Source organism: Carassius carassius, chromosome 20 (assembly GCF_963082965.1).
Source record: "Carassius carassius chromosome 20, fCarCar2.1, whole genome shotgun sequence".
In the NCBI taxonomy this organism is placed as follows: domain Eukaryota; kingdom Metazoa; phylum Chordata; class Actinopteri; order Cypriniformes; family Cyprinidae; genus Carassius; species Carassius carassius.
In genome coordinates, this window is record NC_081774.1 from 8,089,477 (window position 1) to 8,115,781 (window position 26,305).

Genomic DNA, 26,305 nt, shown 5'->3' on the forward strand with positions numbered 1-26,305 from the left:
AGTTGTAAATAAAAATATGTTAATTTGGCTTGCGGTATTTAAGCGAGCAAGTTGCAAACATCATTTGTTTGAGTTAATTTGTACAATATCAGCGTGTTCTGAGTAGAGAGATATGAGTCAGGGAAATGACTAATGTTAGCTACTGAATTAGCTAAGTAATGTGTGATGGTAAGCATTAGTTTTATATTTTTGTGGAATTATGTCTTGCATGGATGTCAGTGAGTTTTCTCATATGATGACAAAATAGAATTAATGTCTGTGAAAACTGTTTATATAATACCAATATTAGAATTTACAGAATTCAAAAATACATTAAATTCTTTTTGCCTGCTTTTTTGAACACATTCTTTGAAATTTAGTACATACAATTACCCACACAAATATCTAATTAATAAAATGTATTATAAGAGGCATGGTGCTCTTGCACATTCGTGAGGCTAAATCAAAAGTCAATGTCAATGTTAAACTACAGATCTCTACTGTATGTATAATTGAGCAGAGCTCTCAATACTGCCCACTAGCTGTGGTGGAGGAGTGCAGGATGAGTACTAGCTAATCGTTTCTGTTGTTAATTTTATGTTTCACTGTTTCTTCAAGTTAAAAGTGGTCTCTCAGTCTTCATACACATAAAAACATTGTTTTACACTTTATTGGACTTTGTCATTTTTTTCTTTCAAGGCAAGTTAATCTTACAAAGTGTATATTATAACACCCTTTAATGTTACATAATAGAATTTCCCAGCCAGCACTATAAAACAGTTGGAGTGGCTATACACAGCAGTGGTCATATAAAGCATTTGAAAACCTATTGGCTATCTGAGATTGTATCCTCATGTCTGTTGATCATTTATATAGTATAGACATAAACATTTACTTATCTTTTAGACACCTGACAAGTTTTGTGATTACGCTCGAGCCTTTCCCTCTCCACTGTAACGTGCAGCTTTAGTAAGGTTCTGTGAAAAAGTTTCAGCTTTTATTTTGCTTTTATGTTCTCAGTAAGATATCACGGTTTCCTCAAGTGCATCGAAATGATCCATCCTCATAATTTGTAATCAGCTTTGACAAAACCCCTCAGCTAGCACATCTTTTCGAAGTGACTAGCAGCCTTGTGGACTGAATAATGTGCGCTGCATGTGACAAGGCCGCTTGTCGGTTTCTTCTGTAAATCATGAACACGCGATGCCTTGACAATGGACAATACCAGCTTTTGTGACAAAATTGGTTTAGGGTTAAGAACACGGTATATGTGTAGAATATTGCACAGCAGTCAGTTTTTTTTATGTGTCAATTATAGTTTTTTTGCAAATGAACTCTTTGCATGATTTGAGTCATTTCAAGAATAATGTCTATTTGGACATGACTAAAAGTGTTAATAGTGAGAAGTGTGGCATTCAGGCAGATTTGTGATGCACCTGTTCTAATTTGTTTTGTATTTTTTTCTATTGTTGATTGTTTCTCCTGTTTATTTATTTATTTCTATTTTATTTTATTTATTACAATTTGTTTTTGTTTTTTTGAGGGGGCACTGGCTGCTTTGCTTCATGGGGAAAAAACGCCGTTGAGTTTAACCACTTCAGCTGTTATATTGATTTTTTGAAAATTAGGCATATGCAATATTGGACCCACCGGTGGGTATCATAATGCAGAATTAGTCGCGGGCGTTCACTAGAAACAAAACATTGTGCTCATTTGTGTTTGAGAGAGTGGAGCGCGCGCGTGTTGGGAAAGTGGGTGTCGCTGTGCACGCTGCTGGAGGAGCTTCAGAGCGATGTGTCGAGGACTTTAAACACACTGTGTCATACAGTGGTGAACGGAGGGAGATCGCGGAGTACTGGATCGTGTACTGCAACACTTCTGATGCAATGAGTCCGACCGTTCCCATCCTGATCCAAAGTGTCTGACGATTCACTTTCCGCGCGCGATGCACTGATTGCCGTGTGTTTATGGAGACACCCTAAAAAAAGCAGTCAACCGGGAAATGGTAACACATGAACCTCCTCACTGGAAGGAACATGGTTGAGAGGAGCAGTAAATTTCTGTTCATCGTTGTCGGCTCGGTTCTGTTCATGCTGATTTTGTATCAGTACGTGGCTCCGGGGATGATGAACTTCGGCTCTCCGCACGGGTACATGCTGGAAGACGATGCGGATCTCTTCCCGACTCCTGATCCACATTACGTGAAGAAATACTATTTCCCCATCAGGGATCTGGAGCGGACTGTGGATTTTGAAATCAAAGGGGAAGATGTGATCGTGTTCCTCCACATCCAGAAGACCGGCGGCACCACTTTCGGGAGGCACCTGGTCCAGAATGTCAGGTTGGAGGTTCCGTGCGACTGTAGACCGGGACAGAAAAAGTGTACCTGTTACCGACCCAATAGGAAAGAGACCTGGCTCTTCTCTCGGTTCTCCACCGGATGGAGTTGTGGCTTACACGCGGACTGGACCGAACTAACCAACTGCGTACCCGGGGTTTTGAACAAAAAGGAGAACAGGATGAAAAACCAAAGGTGATGCTCGTATAGAATTGTTTTGTCTTAAGTGTTTGACTGTGTCTCAGAACCCCGTGAGCTCTTTACCAAAAACGTCTGGGGCATCATAGGCGTGTGCAGTCACAAAGAGATTTGAAGCACAACCAGTGTGTAGAAGAACTTTAGCGAGTACAGAATAACACTTGCCCTCATCTGCGGTAGGCCTATACAAGACTATACAGTTATATTTATGCATAAATTCATTGGTTACATTGGCTTTTCATACTACACGTGGGTTAACCTCTTTTAAAACTTTGCATAAATGCCAGTACAAGTTAGCACTGCTTTTAACCCTGTAGGTTAACCCTTACACGAGATGCTACAACGTAAACGGCGAGAGTTGTCATTAAATATTCACGCACTTACGTAGGCTTTGTCGCGTAAACTTTCAAGCTCGATAAGTTCTTAAGAGAAAGGGTTAAAATGCCGAACAGTAGCTAATGCTGGCGCGACTACTGATAAAGTATCATGTGTTTTAGCAGACTATACACAAGAACAGCAGATGTACTTGGTGACATTAACGGTGGGCAATAGTTTTTTTTTTTTTAAAAGAACGCGTGCTGTTTTCCCACCTCAACCCATTGAAATCATAAATATGCAAAGAGCTTTAAACCAAGGGTCCTAAGTGTACAGTGTGAGAAATCGGAAACCTAAACATGAAACAAGATAACCCAGGATTAAGTTTACCTGGGGTTAAAACTGACAAACGGTTAACGATTTCAAGTTTGGATAGCCCAGTGATGTTGAGTCTAGTTGGATTTCTGTTTACATGAAACTAGATCTCAGCCTTTCAAAAAATGAACATGGAAACCATATGAGGCCTGCACCATAGTATTTTACTACATGTAAAAATTCAGAAAAGAAACTGTTACTTGAGCTAACTTCTTTCAAACAAGGAAGAAAGCATGTAGCATCTAGAAGCATCTAGAATATAGTATTGGCTCAAACCTAGTGACAAATTTATTGAATTTTGGACAAAACTATGTTTACCATGTTAAAGTTTTGTAAGGTAAAGCTTTCGTGGTGCCTGTCCTTCGATTTCAGGTGGAAAACAGAACTTGCTGTGTTAGATGTTTGTGGCATTCCATTTTGCATTTTTGTGTTTTCTCCAGTGATGGAGGTGGAAAATTACTGTGTTGTAAAACAGCCACTTGTAAACACTGTATTGAACATTGGCTGCCAGAATAGTGGTTACAGACTCACCACATCAGGACACTCCATAGCAGTTGTCATATCAGGAATAACCAGCCACTGGTAGTCAGTGTCATCTTGTTTTGTATTTTGGTTAAGACATGGCTTAATTACCTTTAGACCCACAGCTAGTGGACATTGGAGTAGGTTTTGAAATGTGTTACACTTAGTTTTGCAATAATGTGAAATCCATCTCAGAGCCATGTACGTAGACTGTTTTAGTTTTTAATAGGATTTTGCAGATTAAATTATCTAAGCTCTGCAAAGTCTAATACATTAGATCAGATTTAGCAAGTAATCACCAGCCCGACTCCTCTTCCTGAAAGAACACAGTCTAGATCCAACATCCCCTCGAGTGTAAAACATCCCTCGTATCACAGCGATGCCATTACTCTTGTTGCTTTTGGCGACCTTAGGAATGCAGCACTGATATGGATGCACATTCCTCTCCTTGATTAATCTCTCCTGTGATAAAGGCAGACAGACCGCACCAGTGCTATTCTCCCCTAATTCATCACGCATGTGTACATGTTCGTTTTGTCTGTGAAATTAGCACAGGGTCAGCTGTAAAAGAGGTGAAAGGAGTTTTGTCATTTCGCATTTTTAATATCTGCATTATTCTGATAATTAGATGGGAAATACTGTGCGTAGATAATTCGGATTTGATATGCTGCTTTGTTGCACAGATCAAGCGCTCTTTTTACATAAGTTACAGTGAATTCAAAAGGCCAATGTAGGGTGAATTGAAACTTTGTTCATTGCTATGTCTTGAAGCTGTAGGGAGTTTTTTTGATCTATAAAAATGCTCAGAAATTGGGTGCTTAAGGAAAATTAAAAGGATGAATAAAAAATGTTAAAAAGGCAATTGAGCCGTGATGGCGGTCACAAAGGAGGCTGAGAAAAGCTGCAGTGTTTATGACCCGTGAAATCTCTTGTAGAGATTTTGAGCTGCTGAGGACTGATGGCCTGTTTGTCTTGCTATGGTTGAGTTTTCAGACTTGTGTTTTTAATACAACCAAATATTAACGTGAAAGTTTATGCTTGTATATCTGGCATACAACTAAAAAAAGAAAAGAAAAAAACACATTGTTAGTTGCTAGAATCCAGACTGCTTGTTATGGATTGTTGTTCATAATAACAGTTTTGTTCATCACTGAACATTTCACAGGGATGTGTGTTCATTTTAATAATAATTGTGTGCTTCTTTATTGTCAGAATTATGTGGAACTACGTAATTTACATTTTTGTGAGTAATTCATTAAAAAAGAACCGTTCATAAGGGTCATTTGCTTGTGAATCACACTTTGTTGATTGGTTGCATCTGCTATCATTTTACTTGCAGACTGAAGCTCTAATTATTATGGGTGTTGTCATGATGTTGACAATTAATTTGAACGTTTACTTCACATTTAGAATGGCGGTGAAATGCTTTTTTAGTGGTAGACCGATACATCGCCAAGGCTGCTATATATTGGAAGTTATTTAGGATTTTTAATTTACTGGATTGACGGTTCAGGTTTTTTGTTTGGCTCATGGTCTTCCAATTAAATGGTGTGATATTATATATTATATCAGTTTTATATTGGCCATCAGCTATCCTACGCTCTAAAATATCAGTACTGGCCATCAAAAAATCCATATTGGTTGACCACTACTCTTCTATTTTAATGATTTTAAGATTTATTTGTGAGATTAGGTGCACTTTGGGTGGCCACAGCGCAGAGTTTAGCACCTGTTGTCAGTCCAGTGAGTTTCAGTTCATGGAAGCCAGCGCCATTCCCACCAACAGGCAGGAAGCCATCTGACAGCTGTGCCAATCTGCATGCTTGTTAGACATGTTTAACGGGCTTGTTTACATTTAAATCTCTCTCGGTTAGCGAGACTTTGGAAGCGGTGCCCACTCTCCTCTTCATGGCCATTTATTTGGCAAAGGACAAGCTTTTAATTACACATAGGTCTTATTCGGAATGTTGGGATTTCTAGAGTCGCATTTTCCAAATCGCATTCACGCCATTCTGCTCCCCCGGGGACCTGATGAATGTGAGAGCGATCGGGGCATTTTAATTGCTTAACGAGATGTGTATCACCACATTCTCATTCAGGCACCGGTTTCAGTCAGGAAGCCATCTGGTGAGTGGTGTGTGTTGCTCTCAGGCATGAAGCACAGGGGTTTCTGATCAGATCAGTGAATGGAGACCAGAGGAGAGTGACGTCTCATGTGGGTGTGAGAATTTTTCCCACCGGATGTGTGTATGCAGTCAGTCACCAACGGTTGTGTTTTACCCAACCCCCCACCCATCCACCCACCCACCTCAGTGGTTGACTACCAGTCTGTGGCCCTGCTGCTCTAGATAGGATGTAATCTGTTTAATGAAGGGTCTGTGTCTGCTCTTTGGCCGATATGCTCAGTAAGAATAGGTGAAAGGGGGCTACTATTAGACCTTATGTTGCTCAGAACTAGAGATGCAATGATTCTGTTAGATAAATAGCTGATAATCGTTAAATGAACAGTGAAGCACTTAAAAATGGCTTCAAATGCCAAAAGTGAATTTAGGAATCATTATGCAACATAATGCACGGTATGGAAAATGTATATTCTTTTTGAGATTTGCTAAAGATTACATTTAACAGTATAATGAAATAAAAACAAACAAGACAAAAAACAAAACTTTGCTAATATAATGCACATTCTTACTTAAAATACCCAAAAATAAAATTACTTTTCAAATTTCGAAAATACGGATCCCACACATGTCATGCAAGACAAAATTAAGAAATTGTGTGCATGATTTACTAATTTGTTCCCTGGATGTACTAAAACGTGCACACGATTTACTAATTAGTTCCCTCGATGTACTAAAACGTGCACACGATTACTATTTCGTTCCCTCAATTTGCTACACGATTTAGCAAATCGAGGGAATGAATAAGTAAACCGTGCGGACAATTTATAAATCGAGAAAATGAAATAGTAAATCGTGCGCACGGTTTAGCCTTTTTTTTCATGTATGCCATGTGTGGGGCTCCGTAGGAAAACAATCTATCTTGCCTTATTTTATACAGCAAAGTTGAATGTGACCACTGGCTGTCAGGCTTCAAACAGAACCGTGAAAGTTTTCTGTTTGACACTTTTCTGCTACTTTGTGAGGCTGTTCTGTCGCTTTCACAACATAATTCTAATTTATGGTTGAATTGTCTTCTTTAAGTAATCTATTTGATTTCTTATTTCTAGCCATCATAGATGAATATAGAATCCCAGTTGGGGGTCATCCTGGTTAGGAGGCCTGGCGCAGTGATCAAGCAGACACAATTAACTTGAAATGACAAGGTGCCAATGGGGTACCAGACCACGTTGTCATGTTCCTGTTATACTTGACATTTGCTGTGATTATTTAGAGGGAAAATGAAATTGTATTGTTATACTGGCATGCAATTGTGAGCTGCAAAGAGTAATTTGCAAATTATCATATTAGGCCTTTATGAGCTTGCATCAAAGATTATGGAGGGAGAAAGATCTGTCATCTAATTACTTTAAAAAATAGACGAAATAGATGTCTTAGACCACACTGAAAATCCAATTTAGAAAAAAAGAGAAAATTTTTGAAAAAAGGTGTTGACAACTTAAAAAAAATCTGATATTATGACATTAATCGAATATGAAAATAAAAGAGAGAATTAAGTCATAATTTTTTTTTAAGCTTTATTTTGTTTCAGCTTTTCATGTAATCTGTCATGTTGGCAGTAATGAAACAAATGTATTAAATAAAATTAAAAAAAAAAATGCTAAAAATAAGCATTTTGGTTAGTGGCCTTTGACTTTTGGACCTCACTGTATGTATCTATAAATACAGTATGTATTCTTCTGAGAAAGTGCCCGTGTGTGTTTTTCTGTGCATGTGTGTGAGCAATGAGAGAGGATTCTTGGCTGTGTGCACCTACTGTCATTTTTTATTTTGCCTATGTCCTGTCTATTTTAAGATATTGCAGCAGATTTTGAGTCACAGTCCAGTAAACAGGCACAGAAAAATCCTGCAGTACTGCTGTCAGTCTTTTCTTTTAATTTCGTATATATCCACACTCATTTCTTCAGCCTCTCTCTCTTTCACTCCCTCCATCTCCTCCTGTTCCTTCAGCGGTGTCAGTGTCTAATCAAACAGGCAAGATCATTTTCCACACTGTGGCTTTATGGATATGGGCCGCACCGTATACCCCAAGCGTGACTAGAACATTAGAGGGAATGTATTTTCATGGAAGATTTACTGTAATTTCTAAAATGGTAGGCCCTACTAATGGACAACTGGCTGCCTTCTGTATTGTGAATAGCAATTTTTGGTGTACAGGATACCCCCAGAGTCTCCAATCATGGTGTCATGGAACAATTACATTCTGTTTAGTCTATGTTATTTAGACTTTTGCTAGGTCAGCTGCTATCCTGAGATGAATGTTTTTTTTTCGAAACCTCATGCCTTTAGCCTGGATCACTGTAGATTTTGGCAGGTGAAGTCAGTATAAGTGGACAGGTCATCATCACACTAACTGTCTTTAGGTTGAAGGTTGTAGATGTGCAATTGGACTCTAATCACTAAAACTTGAAAGGGGTTATGCATGGAATATTATGCAAGCAACAGGTACAATTGAGGATGTTTCCCAATTGAATGGACCAGTTTCCCAATTGAATTAGAGGAATAGTTCAACCAAAAAGAAAGAGTTGCTGAATGTATAGTCACCCTCAGACCATCCAAGATTTAAGATGAGTTTGTTTCTTCATCGATTTGGAGAAATTTAGCGTTACATCACTGTACTTGTAAACACACAAAAAACATGTTTTCTCGAGGTACTCTAGAGTTCTGGTGGTTAATATGGCACAGTAGATGATAGTGAGGCAAATGTGTGGAGCACAAAGCACCATTGGTGTAAAGATATTGCATGAAGATGTTCTTCACAACAGTCAGTTCTTGAAGATGTTGTTCTCCATATTTGGCTATGAGGACTAGAAAGCTACATTGTGACTGTTATAGGTCTAGCCCTTTGCTTAAGAGTGTGTGCATATCGGTTTGCCGGTCCACAAATTATAGCCTGATGTGGTTAGAGGTTGTGTGATCTTTGTGGTTTGGAGGTCAGTAGCTCAGAGCTTATAAAATCCTCCAGCTCTCCGTGTGAACCCGGATCCTGGCTCTTGCAGTATGAGCCAGATGGCTTGGCGGTCTCCAGGTCTGCTTGGAGCAGAAAGCGGAGGTTCTGACAGGCTAGTTTTTCCCGGGCCGGTAAGAAAAAGCGCTTGGAGGCAGGCCTGATAGCAGCACCCTGACCTCGATGTGTTAATCCCATCAGATCAGTGTGGATTAAATACAGGCTGCTCAAAGCCCGTTATGTGGTAATGCGGAATCTTTGCCCGCCCACCGTAAAAAATCAAGAGACCCGTGCTTACAGACGAATAGCTCTAAGAACGTTTTATCTCTATGTTTGTGTCCTTTTACACATTTTTACTTCCATTGTGTTATGAATGATTCATCTTCAAGTTGTATTCACAATTAGATATTCTGGGTCTAGGGGTTGAGACACAATGGTTGACTAATTGTCCTACAGCTGACTAGACAACTAGTGAAGTTGAATATTAGATACCTTTCTTTAATTTTTTATATTTTTTGCATAAATAAAAATGCTATGTAAGTGTGTGACATACAATCCTCTCAGAAAAGCTGAGCCTTTAAATTCATCCACTTGAAAGCACTGTCAAAACAGCCATGCATGTCTCTGAGACGTCACATCTCATACTGTTTTTTGAGCCTTCTGAAATGTTGCATTTTTAAGATGGCAGGTCAAGATAAAAAATAATCCAATGTGAGTGTAATCTCGCATATAAAGATGTCACCCGCTGTAAGTAGAGGAGCTCCGATCAGGATTTTTGAGGCCGATCGCCGGTCACAGAATGCTTAATCTGCCGATCCGTTCACTGATACCGATCTTTTTAAAGCCTTCTTTTTATCATGTAGAATTATTTATAGTGATGATCAAATGAAGATTTTTAGTCATTTATTCAGGGCCTGAATTTCATTTTTGAAAATGTATTCCTCTCTTCGGTGACTCTTGTGAGAGGATTTTTTTTTATTTTATTTTTTCATATGAGGGGTGGATGGGGCCATTTTTTCAAAAGTATATATTTATCTCACCTAAATGTTTGCTCATGCACTGTATTTTTGTTTTTACAGTCGCGTAATTGTTGCACAATAGCTTACACAGGGCAATCACAAACATTCTTAATTAAAACTTAACATTGACAGAAACTGCCTTTTCTTTTGCATTTATTTATCTAAAATGCCATGTCTAAAAAGACATTTTAAGAATGTCACAAGATGCATTCTAATCAATGTTAGTATGCTTTGTCCAGCAATTTGTGTACAACACATGTAAATACCCACTAATGAACGTCTAATTCGTGACCGGTGAACTTGAAACCAGCCTAATTGTGTTAGGATTCCTAGTCAGTCAGGCAACACAACGACTGAAAATATGTAACTTTGCACATCCCTTGTACGGGTATCGTAGCAAAGAATGCCTTTTCGCTTAATTTCTATTATAGGATGAAAAGCCGTTTTCATATCACTGGCACTGACTACTGAAAAGCTTCTTGTTTACCTCGTTCTTTGCTGATTATCTTGGCCCATTTCTGCTTGTTGTCTGTGGAGATTCGGTAATTGCTAGACAGCGTTCAATAGTGTTTCTGTTAGATAAGCTGTTTTTTTCTGCTTTTTTCAAAGAAAGTCTTGCGTTAAGAGGTGCTATCACTCACATTTCAGAGAGTGTGTGCTTTTTTTTTTGTCATCTGACATCTTAACTGTGCGAAGACAAAGTGCTAACAGAGATTGTAAGTGTGTGTGAACTGATCTAGGGTAGTTCAAGGGAAGGTCGTGATGGGCTGCCGGTGTTTTAGGATCAGCATACAAAATTAGCAGAGGACGCTGAGCTCCAGCAAATAAAGTGCTTACCCGGAGAAGCTCAGAATGTTTGTGTTCTTTATGAATGTAAGCTTACGTGTGTAAAGATGACATTGGCCTTAAGTTCTCTGCTGTTGTTTGCAATAACATTTCTGTGTTTTATGCTGTTAATGCATTATTAATGGCTTACATAATTAATATTTGTGATACCAGGTTGAGTTTAATGCCTTGTGCTGTGCTGAAAATGGTTAACCTAATTTGGTGGTATCAGTAAAAATTGCTTGCAAGTCTCTAATTACGCTATAGTTTTGGAACTGATGGGTCGTAGGCCTCATTGATCTGAGGATATTCAACTCAGTTTTTTAGTTGAAAAAGCATTATTTTTGGATAATTTTGGCAATGATTAAATGTGCATAAGATCAGTGAGGCCTATACCATCAATCAGTTGCAAAAACAAAAAAGGTACTTTTGTGTGTGTGTGTGTGTGTGTGTGTGTGTGTGTGTGACCCCAGACCAGAAAACCAGTCAGAAGTCGCACGGCCATATTTGTAGCAATAGCCAACAATACATTGTGTCTGTCAAAATTATCTATTTTTCTTTTATGCCAGAAATCATTAGGATATTAAGTAATGATCATGTTCCATGAAGATATTTTGTAAATTTTTACCCGTAAATACATCAAAACTTAATTTTTGATTGGTAATATGCATTGCTAAGAGAGAGATTTTCTAAATTTTTTTTTTTTTTTTTGAGTTTCAAATTGTTGTTTCTCAGTCAAATATTGTCATATCCTAACAAACCATACATCAGTGGGATGCCTTTTTTTCTAGCACTCACTGCTACACTTTTTTTTATTTTTTTTATTATGATGTGTGTGTGTGAGTTTCTGTTGTTTTACCTCACAGCCAGTTTCTTAACTTACTTGCAAGTGCCTGACTGCTGTCTGATAATATGAATCTTGTGGCCCGTGAAGAGAAACGTGCCCTTGAGCTGGACCTAATGTCGGCACTGCATGAATGAGCGCTTCAGTGCCTCCTCTATATCTAATGGCTTTTTAATAAACAAAGACTTGACCACCCTTCAGCCTGCCCTTTGTGTTTAGCATAAATGAATACATGAAGATGAACACAACTTTTCTGCTAATGCTAGACTGTACATGTGCTCACTCTGTTCTTTTTTCTTTCTTTCTCTCCTGCTGTCGCTTTGTATGTGTGCAGTTTTCTTCATCTTACATCCTTGTTTACAAAATGCTCTTGCTTAAAAAAACAACAATTCTCGCTGCTCATCTCTGTCTTTCGCTCTTATTACATTTTTTTCCCTCCTGTTTGATTGGGAATCTTGTTTTCCTAGTTTTGGCTGGTGTAGCACCTTCCGAAACATTGCTGGCATTATGACGGACAGGCTTTGAAGTCTCATTGTGTGCCACGCTGCCAGGTAAAGCCCTTGGCGATGGCACCAAATTGATTTCCGCATGCTGTGGACAAATTGCCTTGCAATGACTAATTAGCAAACATTTTTATAATTCATAATTAGGACCCCCACTCTCCCCGTGTGAGTTGGCTTGCTGCCGAGCCTTAATTTGCAAAGCCACGAGTTCTGCCTCAGAATTATAAAGACTCTCATCCTCCCCCAACTCATGGCTGAAGAAGGTGTCTTAAATTTTGTTAGGATACTGTTTTAGCACTTGTTTATGTATAAAAATGTTGAATATCCTAGGCTGCTCGGAAACCGGTCCATGATGCATCAAGACAGTGGTGAAAGTTTTACAAGTGAAAACAGAGTTTGCATGAACGTGGCCATCATAAAAGATTTTAATACTCATACTTGATTTGGACTTTTCAGCCACTGCAAATTTTTCTCAGCATCCCTCTAAAACCTACCATAATAACAGTAAAATACAGTAGCATGTATTCTCTGCGGCCACTTTAAGTACCATAATAAACAACATTTTAACTCATATTTCGATTTTAAGTGATTTTATGTATTTTTTTGATAAGCAGCCATGTCATGACATGTCATGTCATGATCCTGATCACGCCGACCGTATATTAGGCTATATCTTATGTATTGAAGGTAATTCTTTATAAAGCAGACCCAAAGCAGAACACCGGTCTGCCTACTGAGTGTTATAACTCACAAGTATGGTACAAGTTAGTTATCCACCGTAATAATATATGTATAATACCAGAGCTGTAGGTAAATGACTAAGTACAAAACAACAGAAGTTTCTTAATAATGACTTTATGCACATGAGTTTGTCTTGCGGCTATGTTATTTTATTTTATAAAAGCACAGGTTATTGATTTTCAGTACAGATGCCTCCCACTTAACAAGCAGTACTTTAATGAGCATTTACAAAACCACACAATTTGCATAACAAGCTCCTTCTTATAAACAGATGTTTTACAAACATGATAAAAATGCTGGCACCCTTATAGCAACGTTTGTGCATCTTAGTGTTTTGGTGCTTCTCACTTTAATGTTTTAACATTTGTGATCTAGCTCTTGATGAAATCATAAATAGAAAATACTTTTTTGTTAAATGATGATGAAATTTATGGCAAATTTATTTACTTTATTTTTTTGGGAACAAATGATGATGATTATTTTTTAAAAATGATCATATTTTTGTTAAGATGTCAGCGGTCTCGGTAACCTACTGATGCTCTTTGATAATGTTTATGAGAAGTCAAGGGTGTATAAATAATGTACCTTCCAGTAGTATTGGATCAGTATCCAGTGAATCTGCGAAACATCATCTAGGAGTTGTAGAAAGTAGTTTGAAGTTGCAGTGATGGCATTGGTTTAGTTGGTTAGTGTGCAATGAAATGTGCTAAAAGTTCCTAAAGCACTATCCAGATGTTATTCATTTTCTAAACAATGTTTGAGTTATAATTATTGAGGTTCGATTTCTGTGATTAAAAGTTCACTCAAAAAAGAAAATTTGCTGTAAGTTTACTCACCCTCAAACTATCCAAAAGTTTTTTTTTTCTTTTCTCATCATCAAAACATATTTGGAGAAATTGACATTAATTAAGTTGGTCACCAATGGATTCTCTGCAGTAAATTGGTGCTGCAAGAATGAGAGTCCAAGAATGTGTCTTTTCTGGGGCTGCCCTTGACTAAAGATTTTTCTGGTCAACCAGTAGTTGTTCATGTTAAGCGGTTAGCCAACTAATCGCACGTTTATATTAATAAACCATAAATCATATTAATGAGTGTTTAATTTCCTATGTAGTTTGCTACAAAATGCACCAGAAGAAGTAATGATTATGAATGCATCAGAAAAAAAAGTGTTATAGGAGATGTATGGCACTTGCGTACAGAGTACTTCAAATTTAAAAGTAATGATTATGAATGCATCAGAAAAAAAAGTTTTATAGGAGATGTATGGCACTTGTATACAGAGTACTTCAAATTTAAATTGGGTACAATTAGGGATGTAACAATATCAAAATCTTATGATACAGTGATAATGCCGTATGAAAGTCCATGATATAATTTTTATGTTGATTAAATAAATCATATTTTTTTACATATCAAAGTTATTCTAACTATTGCACTTTGAGAGTTCAAAATTAAGAGCTCCAACCCATGTTCTCAATTAAGAAAACTTACATCAGTAAAAAGTGAATTGACTTGTACCTGAACTTTAAAGAGGGCTCGATCCTCTTTTTATGTGCGATATACTGTATCAGTCTAAATTACGTACACACTAATGTTTTAGGAAGCCAAACAAATTAGATTAGCTATAATAACAACAACAATGACAGTAATAGCCATATATTGTAAAACAAAGGCACTCTAAAACAAATGAAAATTAATATTTCATAGGTATATTAGATTTGCTTTACACTATAGGGAAATTGCAATATCTCTTTCCTAATTTCTACACTTGAAAATGATATTTTGAATTTGAACTGCGTTTAAACTGCTAGCTGTCAGCAATTCATAGTGCACTTTTAAGCTTTTATTTTGACGGAAATGGCAGTTGAGCTTTTATTTTAAAGGAAAACTCCTGCTTTGGTGAAAACAGTCTTACAAAAAAATCATCTCACTACAATTCTAGTGAGATCCTGTAATTATCTGCCACGAAAATGAAGCCAAACTGGTGGCTCTTGCATTCCCAAACGTGCACTAAACTCTCACAGCACATTAAATAAATGTTGACTGCATTCATTCACTGTGAACGTTGAGAACGTGGGTCATTCTGAGGTGCAGAAAACCTAAGCCTAAGTCTATTTAAACATGTTCTGCGTGTCTGTGTTAATGAATGGAGCAGAAGCGCTTCTTCATTCATTAAACACGCGGAAGCGCGCGTGACGCTCCGGTGATTTCAGCGTCTGCTGTCTCACTAAATAAGGACATGAACACATGAACAACATCTCCAGAACTGCTCTGACAGTCACTTCATGAGCATTTGACCGTTTGATTTGAGTAAAACTAGCGTAATCACATACACAGAACTGTAAAGGTATGTCAACCCGTCAAAATAAAAGTCCGGATAAAGACTATTGTTCAGCAGAATGTACATAGCCTACAACTAAAAAAAAAAATCTAACATTTTATTTTTTTTAAGGTTTACTCGCACAACATTTCTTCCATGTTTTATTTTGAATAGTAAATCCCCTTTGTTTACCAAACAGTTAAGTTAATTTTCAATAATTAAAAGATAAATTAAATTAATGTTTTATGTCTTTAATGTTTAATGTGCATCTCAGAAAATGCTTTATTTAAAACCCCAACTGAATGGCACTTAAAAGCACTTAATTCATCTGTCAACTTTATTGTCATTGTTCACAGTACAAGTACAGACAGAGAAACAATGGCGTATAATTAAATGTTTATTTTTGATGCATGCATTGCATTCTATGCATTGAAAAAATAAAAATATTTTTTTTTTCTAAAAAAAGGAAACTTAGTTGTTCATTTTAAGAGACCCAGGAGTCTTATTTTCTATTGCATAATTAATATTGCACTTATTAAGCAAAAACACATTTTATCCGATTACTCTATTAATCGATGGAATTTTTGGTAGAATACTCGATTACTAAAATATTCGATAGCTACAGCCCTATTTAATTATAATATTGTGTATATAATTAAGGGAAGAAATTTCTTCTACAGTGGCCTTTATGAATCTCCTTCTCGAATTTTCTTTTTATGTTGGATGCCATGCCAGCACTGTTGTCATTTTATCCAGAATATTGTCTGTCAGGAAGATGCACCTGACAGGGTTAGTTATAGCATTCAATGAAGATCAAATTAAGTGAAAAGTTAGCCGGAAAAACAGTTTGCTCTTCTTAAATCCTGACAGAATAAAAATTATCCATGCATGTCTGTGAAAATCAAATTTACCTGACCTCATTAGACAAAACTACTTAGTCTTGTCCACGTTGGTCTTAAGACTCCTAGCCACCCCTTCCCAGTGTCCTGTGCTGCCCCACTCTAGAGAGCTCTGAACTGGGGAGGAAAGTTTATTTGTGGAGACCATATAATGGCACATAATGTTCCCATATTATGCACTTTTCTGCTGATACGGCCATGCTGTCGACAACTCCACCGAGCTGGCAGCTCCGTGCAGCGTTATCTGCTAAAGTGAGAGGGAAAGAGAGAGAGAGCGAGAGAGAGCACAAGCTTGATTTATTGCCTCTGCAGAGGAGAGAGCGAGAGAGGAGGGGTGAATAGTGAGAAAGAGAAGCTAGATTCTTTCTTTGACTCACTGGAGTTGAGTGAGACAGGTTGGAGTTTGGGCCCGAGTGAAGGAGGAATCCAAATGAATGAAGAGGTGCTGATTTTTCTCCCTCCTCATCTGCTGGAGACTTTTCTCAAACTTCTCTGCTTCTCCACATCCTCTGCCGGCTACAGATTCTTCTGTGTCCTTCTCCTGGGAACCTGTTATAGACCTCATCTGACCGCTGCTCAACAAAAGCCTCTCGGGAATTACCCAGCATGCTTCTCGGTCTGCAGAGAGTTCTGCCTTGATGCTTTTCTGGCGGTGGAGTAAGAGACGCTCCCCCTCTGCTGAAACCCCTGCTGTGTTATTAAGCCCTGTTTGAGTCCAAACTCAGCCGTTAGAATTCCAAGATAGCTTGTGTGCAGCTTTTCCCACTTTATTCCTGAGTTTGTTTGCACAGAGAAATTGCATAACACCTAATGTATAATTTGTACGATCGGTTACACATTAGCAATGCCTGACTAGGAAAATCTAAGCAAATAAACTTTAGTAAATCATTCACCAAATGTAATAGCCGATTCCAGCACCACTTTTACAGAAACATAACATCTTGTTTTTTTTTTTTAAAACTAGCATGATTATAATACATTGATTTTCTTTTCTTTATCTTTTTAAAAATTTTATTCAGATCTACTAAAGCTTGATTACAAATAGGGCTGAGCAATATGGCTAAAAAGATTATCACAATAATTTTTTTCATATCAGTCGATGTCGATAAGTTGTAGTAACCAGACCATTAATTTTCCTTTACAAAATAAATATCTAAATAGAAACATAAAAATAATTTCTTAGTTTCTACATGTTCTAATGAGTAATATTTTTTCCCAAATCAAGAATCAGATTGGGGTTGCCTTATAATATTAATTGTAATATCACATTTTGTGACCAAGCATTAGTCTCCCATAGTAGCGTACATTTAGATCATGATAAACACAGTTAAAAGCACACATATAGCACCTCAAGTCCATGGGAAAAATATAACTATATGTTTTTTAGGTAGCCTATTTGTATGAAAAACAGTAGTCTTAAAACATTTAGTATAAATACACACATGCTATAGTTTAATCACAAATACGTAATATAATTAACATTACTCTTGTATTAAAATTCAGTATGAATATCCCAAATTTCTGCCATAATACCTTGCAGTGATTGTAACAGAATATTGATGGTAAATGATGGTGATGTGTAGAAAAGCCTTCTGACTGTCTCGTTGCCAGGGGCGTGTCTAGAGCAATTTTCAGTGGGGGGGCAATGCTGGGGCACTGCCTCCAAATGGGGTGGCCGCCAGTGACAAAAAAAAAAATCTACAGTATATTACATAAATCCTATTGATTTTATAATTTTTTTTAACTTGAATAAAGTTACTTGTAAACAAATGCAGTAATAAACAGAAATGCATGTGGGGCTGTCAGGTGATGATTTGAACCTGAAGACTTGTCAGACAAGAGGTGAGGTGAGTTAATCACAGACTGAAGACCCAGGTAAAGAATAAATTAATCTTTTCAGTATCTTATAGCATTTTAGTTTTGTATTGTTTGTAGTGTGATCAACGTTTGCGTAAATACTAGATATGTTGGGGAAGTAACGCGTAACATTTTGCTAAAATGAACGAAATGACTCGAAAGATTCGTTCATTTTGCTGAATGTGACTCAAAAGTCTGAGTCGGTATAATGATCCGAACTCCTATCACTTGTGTCTCGACTTCCAACACTTGATAAAGTAAAAGTCCAAGTCCGCGACGAGCGTTGTTTCTCTGACGACGCTGCACTTCTTTGAATCGCGAACTTCAGTAGAGTCTATAAAATGATTGGCCATAAAATGAACCAATCACAAGACATCTTATAGGGGGGGCACCTGGGGTGACCAATCGAATTTCAGGGGGGGGCGGTGATCGAGTAAACACATCTGCTCTAGTGAGCTCGCACCATGTGGCAGTTTGAACTTTAATTTTCGAGGAAAATTATATTGTGATAATTATTGTTATCGAATTATGGCCCTGCCCTAATTACAACACAAAATAATATTGACCCATACATTAGTTTAAAACAATTAAAAATTATGTTTAAAATAATACACTTACTTTAGAATTAAGACTATGATTTTTTTTTGCACTTTTACTTTCTCTGTCTAAATATATATATTAGAGCTCAACCTAATAAATTCTTTTAAAGCACTTTTACTATAGTTATCATACAGCATTTTAAAGTACCATAGTGATATCCACCAGATTACATCACTTAAAGATTACTTTAAATAGCACAGTACATTTCGATAAGTCATTCACTCCTTTTCCATTGTTTATTTAAATTTTTAACAGATTTGTTCACAAGAAGTGTCTGTTTCCTAAACATTAGAAATGCCATACTCTCACTTGAGTGACTTTACAGATCTCTATTGACACAAAGAGGCTTTATGTTTGGGAATGTTTATTTAATGGACTATTCATATGAAGCACATTCATCTTTTCCTGCTCTCAGCTGTGCCCGCTTGGACCGTCAGTCATCCCGTGTCAGTGGCCCTAGGAGGCAGCCCACAAAAGCCCCTCTCTGTCTCAGTCTCTCTGAGAGCAGCAGGAGGGAGATGGGATCTCTGCTAATGTGAGGCCTCTTAAAAACAAGCTCCCAGATCTCTTCTGTTTTCCAGAGAAAGATTTACATTCTTTTGCATGGAAAAGTGGGGTCATTGTTGGTTAAATCTACCCCACCCTGCGCCTGCAACAAGCTGAAAATGCAACTTTAGCTGTTGCACATACATTTTTCTTTTTAGTGAGTTGGCTTTCTTCTGAAAAGCAAAATTAGATATTTTTTTAGAATGTGTGAGCTGCTCTTTTCCATGCAACAAAAGTGAATGTTAATTTGTCCTGTCAAATTTATATGCTTATTACTTATTAATTTATACAAGTATTTCATTAAATTAAATTTGAAAGTTTCCCCTCCAAATATGTTTTTTTTTCTTTTTTTTTCAGTTATCTCTAAAATTTGAGTTACACTTAATTAATTTTATTATATTTTAATAAATATAATAAATTAATATTTTATTACATTTAGCTTTTTTCATTTAAGTAATTTTAGTAATAAAGCTTAAACTTTCTATGTCAGCCATGGCAACATTTCTAATCTTCATTTAAGTTAAACAATTTCATATAATATTTATTTACATTTATTTCAGCCTCATGATTAAATTGACAAAATCATTTTAATAGTTTTGTTTTATAGTTATAGTTAATAACAGCTATACTGGTTGGAACTGTGGTCTAGAGACAAATTTCCTGTGCATGAAGCACTTGTTCAGATCTGGGATGTGACATTTCCTGGTCCCATTCCTTCTCTCTATCTTGTCCCTGTCAATACAAATGGCGAAAAGCACAAAAAGAACACAAAATGGGGTGTGGTGAAAGCCCTTGTGATTCACTCTGTTGGGTTTAAAGTGACTCCAGTGAAAGACTGAGTACTGACTGCTCTTCAGCCTTTATTTGAGAGTTGACATTTCAGCAGACGTTGATACACTCCATATCAGTGCTTAAGCATGATGGATGACTCACAAGAGCTTTGTTGACTTGTTAGTAGATCACACAGCAGCTTCTGGAAGAAGCAGGTCTGTTCAACGACTGAAGATCACAGTAATGGAGTCATTGGCCAGACATGGAGGCATGAATTTGCTCTTCAAAGATTAAATTGGAGCATTAACTACACAATAAACTGTCAAATTCCAGACCATATTTCACACTTGTTGGGGTGTGTGTGTTTTGGTCAAATTCTGCCTAAATTGCTTTGCACACTATTCTTTCTTTTCTTCACTCTGTTATGTTGGGCTAGATTTAGTGTGGCGGGATTGTCTCTTGAGGGCATATTTAACAACAAGTTCTTACATCCAAATGCTTTATGGCAGATATCTTTTGTCAAGAACTGCTGGTTTTTGCAAATAGGCTAAGATTTCTACATCATAAACTATGTTTCCGTCACCCCGTTTTAAGAATCACATCAGAAGCGAGTGATGGAAACACCACATTTTGAAAAACAGAAAAGAAAAACTCTTAATTTGCAAAAACTTTTTTTATTCTCGATTGGGGTGGTTTTTGACTTGTGCGATAAAGTGTTAAAGGAAACGTGTTAATGAAAGTGTTATTAAAAGATGGAAAAAATTCCCTTATGTACATCAAAAAAGTCATTCAAATTTGCGCAATTGCATTGATATAATATATTATTATATTCAGTAGCTTTTATATTTAGTGATATTTAGTTTATCAGGAAGTGACAATTATGTTCTCTTTGACTCATTGGATGGAAATGGTGCTCATTCGCAAATGTTTTATGCAATATTTCAATTTTGCGCACAAGTTAAATTCTCAATTTTGGTAGGAAACCCATCCAATGTTGAACCACTTCCTAGTAACTTTGATGGGCTTTCACTGCATATGATATTCGAATAATTCTTATTATGCATTGTATAAGAAATAATAGGATTTTTACTAGTTCTGGACAATGATTAATCACATCCAAAAGAAAAGTTTTTATGTACATAATATATGTGTGTGTATTGTGTATATTTATTATGTATATATTTATTATTTATTGGGTCTCACATTTTACTCCCGGGACTAAAACTTACTCGTGAGCAGTCAGTAAACAGATGATCCTGTAAGTTTTAGTAGGTTTATTTGCTGATTTACTTGCTCATTTTGCACCAGCTAATGTGATTTTCTCGAGCACAGGAAGTGGTGCCTGCAAGGCAGAGAGAGTGGATGAATGAGTAAAAGAGAGAAAGTGACTCTGAATATGAGAAAGTGGAGGGACGAAGAGAAAAATGTACGGTGTGGTGGGGCGGGAGGGAAATATTCCGTCGTAATCCTGCTGTTGCTGTGACATGAATCAGGTGACCTTTAGCTGTCAGCATCTCAGTCCATTAGAGAACATGATTTGCAATCAGCAAGAGAAGAGAAATGCTGGAGGTTGCAGAGGAAGCGGGGAAAAAAAATGTATCCACTGACAGAAAGCCATAATGTAAGAACGGGAGATGGAGGGAGGAGGAAATGTGAGTATATGAAAGAGTGAGGGAGAGCAAGTACTTGGCAGGAACACAATGAGATGTCATTTTTTCACTCTGTTTGTATGGTGATGTATTGAAAGGATTTGTCTTCCTTCCACAAGTGGGAGTGACCCCTGTGGTTTCCTGTTGTCTGGATCACTTTTCATTTTTTACACACTCTTCAAGATCCTGATGTCCACCACGCCGAAACCGGGAGGCTCTTACCTGGATCTGTGCGATTTGCACAATCAGATTGAAATGTGTTTGTTAGGCGCTATTGCTGGATCAAACAGAGGGTCATGTGATCTCACCCCTCTTTGCTTGACAAGCGTGCTAATTGAATTGTGGGAAAATGCTAATCATTGGCATGTAGGGGAATGTTGGTTTCTTTCTCGGCTGCCATTGCACAGGATTCGTGCAAACACAAGTGTTATTCACGGTTCTTTAGATGCGATTTATCTACCTTGTTTTTATATAATTCATGATGTAACCAGTCAAGAGGTGCACAACACATCATCAGAATTGTTAGCACAGTATGCAGTGCTAGTTGTGTGGTAAAGTGCAATTTTCAGGGATGGTAAGCAGCCTGTTGCTGGTTTGATTCATGCAAGGAGTAGATTAAGATCTTTCCATGGACCCTTGAGCAAGGCTTTTAACCTCTGTAGTAAGTTGTCATTCTGTAAGGACAATAATTTGACTGGTAGTGGTCTTTTAGCAATGACTAAATCTTTAAATGTAGCCATTGATTATATACCAGAGAGATTTCAATGTGGACCAAATTTTGATTTAGTTTTAGTCATAGTCTTTTGACTAAAATGCCATATAGTTTTAGTCATAATTTAGTCTTCTGAATTGTTTTTAGTTTTAGTCAACTAAATCTACAGTAAATGTAGTCGGCTAAAACCTAATGGGTTTAGTTACTATAGGCCTAGGTTTGATATTAAGTTTTTACCATGATAGACACCGATTTAACTGCTGTGACACACAGCATGCCTTTATGTTAAATTTAAATAAAACCACTTCTCGTAAAGAACAAGAATGTCTTATTTTTAATTAAATGGTTATACAGGCTAATTATTCATTCTTTATAGAAACTTGCTTACCATATTCTTTGTTCTTTCAAGCAGACAAATTTATTTCTATAAATAAGTTTAGATGAATCTTTAGGGCTACTAAAGTTTTTTAGTCAAGAGCAGTGCATGATTTTCTGTCTTTCTTTTGTTGCTTGATTAACATAAATGACTTGGACAATTGCAACTAAATTAGGTTGTTGTTTTGCTGTTATTATATAAGTTTTGCTGCTTAATACATATATATTTTCATGATTCGTTCAAAAGAAGGGAAGTTATTTTAAATATAAATTAGTTAAATTTTTATTAATCAAAAAGCATGTCTAATTAATTGAATTATGAAGCTTACAATATTAAGCAGCAATTTATTAAAGGTTTTACAAAACAAAATTTTTAAGGCCTTATTAATTTTTTTTCTTCTCAAATTCAAATTCTGTTTTCCAATTTATTTTCTGGATTCCATTTGATGATTTCTTTAAATATTAATGACCAAAAGCATCTCTTATTAATTGCTTTTGTAAAACAACAAACAACAATATATATATATATATATATATATATATATATATATATATATATAAATTTATTTATTTTTGTGTTGTGTATTTACATTTTCCTGCTAAATAAATTCTGGTAAATATATTTTTTTCTGATAAGTATTCTTTCAAAAATAATGTTTTAATAAATAATAAATATATTATTAGTATCAGTACTATCATTAGTATTAGTTTGCATTGTGGATATCATAGGGCCCTAATAAATCTTTTAGAATTTTATAAATGCCATATTTGGTGTATTTAATCTGATATATATCTCAGTCTTATTTGGTGGAGTGTGAAGTTCTCGACCGTGGCTAAGGTGGTCCTGGAGTTTAATAGCTGAGTTCTACACTACAAGCAGATGCTAGTGCAAGCGAGAGAGGAAAAGGTGTCTGACAGAAGGAGATGACTATGGCGAAGTGTTTCTCTGCGATCCGTCGTGTCCACCCTCGCAGTCACTTAGCGTTTTTGACAGAGCAACTCAAGCTTTTCAAGCTCCAAGACTCTAAAGTGCACTTAACAGCTTACTATAACAACGTGTTTTCAGCCGCGCACTCGGGGCCTGCGCCGAAGAAGAGCACTTCCTCAGACTCGTCGGGTCAAAGATGATGTGCTTCTCTTTCACTTTTACTCTCTCTCCACCGTGTTTATTTTCACGTCGTCATCAGTCACTTCGCATCTGAATGACAAGCCTGCTGAATCATCTGGAGACGGCTAATGCACATTTCGTGTCTCGCAGGAAGTGCATTCGGTAAAATTCGCCGCTGGAGTGCTGCTGTCTGACTTGTTTTGCTAATATGAGAAGTACTGTGTTGTAATAGACTTGAGTTTTTGTTTTCACACAGCTTGTTTTCTTTTTGGTAGAGAGATCATTATGCTTATAATTTGTAATTATGATGCATAGTAACATTGTTGGAGCTTTAATTCAGGCATTTAAAATGTAGCATGAGGAAGTTTACTTGCATGAATTGCAAGCACTTAAAATGTCTGAGTTGTTTTATGCTTTAATGTCATGAAGCTTCTGTAGGAAGTGAAGTGCTGCTATCAGGAAGAGCTCAGATCTCTGTTTGCGATAGGACATAGATTGGTCTCAAATCTTGTCATGTGATCTTCATCATCTTCCTCAGAGGGATATTTCTTCATATGCAGATGACTTTGTTAGAGGTCAGTGTGCTCCCAGAGATCAGGGCTCCACAAACAGAGCTTTTTTTCTCTTGTGTGCCATTGTATGCACCCTTATTTTAATGATGCAAAACGGATGCAAACATTTAGCTTGGAGTTGTTTGCTTTTACATTTTTGAGTCAAATGAGATCTCTTTAACATCTCAGTAGTTTCGCTTGCATAGCAATATGTTTAAATGGGGAGCAAATGGGCTTAAAATTGTTCTTGCTTCTCTGCTCATAATTTTGTTTTCTAGAGCCTACCAAGTGGGAAAGCTTTAGTAATCAAAGTTTACACATCTCTGGCAAACGCTACTCTATTTACAGTTATGTTTTCATCTGAGATGCTTCTCCTTATAATTGCCAACTTTTTGTCAGCTAAACAACAGCTAAAATATTTACTTGTAGTGCCTCCTCAGATTTGAGCATAATATTTTATTAATTTAACCTCAAATTCACGTTCAAATCTGTTTTTTTTTTTAAGTCTTGTAATGGCAAAGCTGAATTATCGGCATTCATTACTTTAGTTTTCAGTGCCATCAATAATCATTCTAATATGCTAGTTTGGTGCATAAGAATGTTTTTTATATTATTATTAGGAAAGTTGAAAACCGTTGAGCTTCTTGATATTTTTGTGCATTTTTTTCCCTTCAAGACTCTTTGATGAATAGCAGTTCAGAAGAGCAGCATTTATTTAAAATAGAAATATTTTAGAACCTTAAAATATCTTTACCCTCACTTTTGATCAATTGAATGTGTAATGCACTAAATAAAAAGTATTAATTTCAAAGTGTTGAAAAAAATCTTACTGTCCATTAGTATGAGGATTACTATGAGTAATGAGGATTCTATACACCAGGTCATTTGGTCTTAGGAGAATTACAAGAAAGAGAAATCTCTGTCACCAAAATACACAAACCAATGTCAAATGCTATTTTGTAAACCAGGACCAAACTATCTGAGCTATACCATCCACATTTCATTTTATAGCTCTGTATTGTTACTCTATGTCAAAAAGTCCTGCCTAAATGTATTTCGCCCAAAGAAATTTCAGGAGAAACTTATTAGACAAAGTTTAAATGAAACACTGAGAACTCCATTAAGCGCCTGAGCTATGAAAGCGCAACCTCTGAGCAATAAATTTTCCTCAGGGCTCTTCTGGACGAAACCCTGGCGATGGCATTGCGTGAAACAACCAGCTAATAAAAAGAAGAGTGTGATGATTGTGCTGGAGTCCTCGGCGCTCCGGGGCCGTTATCGTCTCATCCATCCGTCTTAACTCTGCTCCTCACAGTGCTCGGAATGGAATTCTCTCCCCCCCCCCCCCCTCTGCCCTTTTGGAGAGCTGGCAAGTGTGAAAAATTGTTAAGCAGCTCTCTCCTCTGTTTTCTCCTTCTCTCTCCCACTCTCTGTCCTTTGTCCTCGAGCAGGCGTGTTCCAAACTCTTGACATCAAAAGAAGGCGTCTCTCACTAGGGAAACTCTTTTCACCGGGCAGCAGAAAGGGGAACACGAGTGAAACAGTATCTGTGGGGGTGATTTGTGGCCCTCTGTATGTGTTTGAGGGGGGCGGAAGGGAGTTGTGGAAACCGAGTGTGCAGTAGCCAGTCTACACTGGGCCGCTGGAAACATAAACATGGGCTCATAATCATGGCGCTGAACACACAAACACACATGGCCCTTATTCGTCAGTTTTTTTTTTTTCACATATGCACCCTCGCTTCTGTTTCTCCCTCCATTAACTCCTCTCTTACAGTCACCTCTGAACTGCTTTTTACTCCTCAATTCCACTTCGTTATGATCTTTATTGGTCTCTTTAACTAATATGCTGCCTCTCATTCTTTTTTCTTTTACTGTGTTTGCTCACCAAGGTTTACTAAGTCAGTTTTTTATTGATTTGATTCATTCATTCATTAGTTTGCGTGCTCTTTCACTTGTTTGTTTGTTTGACATTTTTGATAGCAGTGAATATACATTTTTTGGGAATAGTTTTTTTCTGTTAATATTTATAGTAATTCACAGGTTAGTGTACTTACAGTTTTATATAAAAGCTATTCTGCATCAACAAAAATATAATATTTAGAAGCATCAAGATTGTGTTTAGAGTATCT

The 26,305-nt window shown here is 36.9% G+C and overlaps 1 protein-coding gene across 1 annotated transcript in view; it reads left to right on the forward strand.

Moving 5' to 3' along the window:
* Nucleotides 1-1,717: 1,717 nt before the first annotated feature.
* Nucleotides 1,718-26,305, forward strand: part of LOC132096226 (heparan-sulfate 6-O-sulfotransferase 1-A-like) — a 120,010-nt gene continuing 95,422 nt past the window's right edge. Inside the window, exon 1 of the mRNA XM_059501466.1 lies at nt 1,718-2,512. Coding sequence (XP_059357449.1) covers nt 1,992-2,512 — 521 coding nt within the window. The 5' untranslated portion in view covers nt 1,718-1,991. The remainder of the gene's footprint in view (nt 2,513-26,305) is intronic.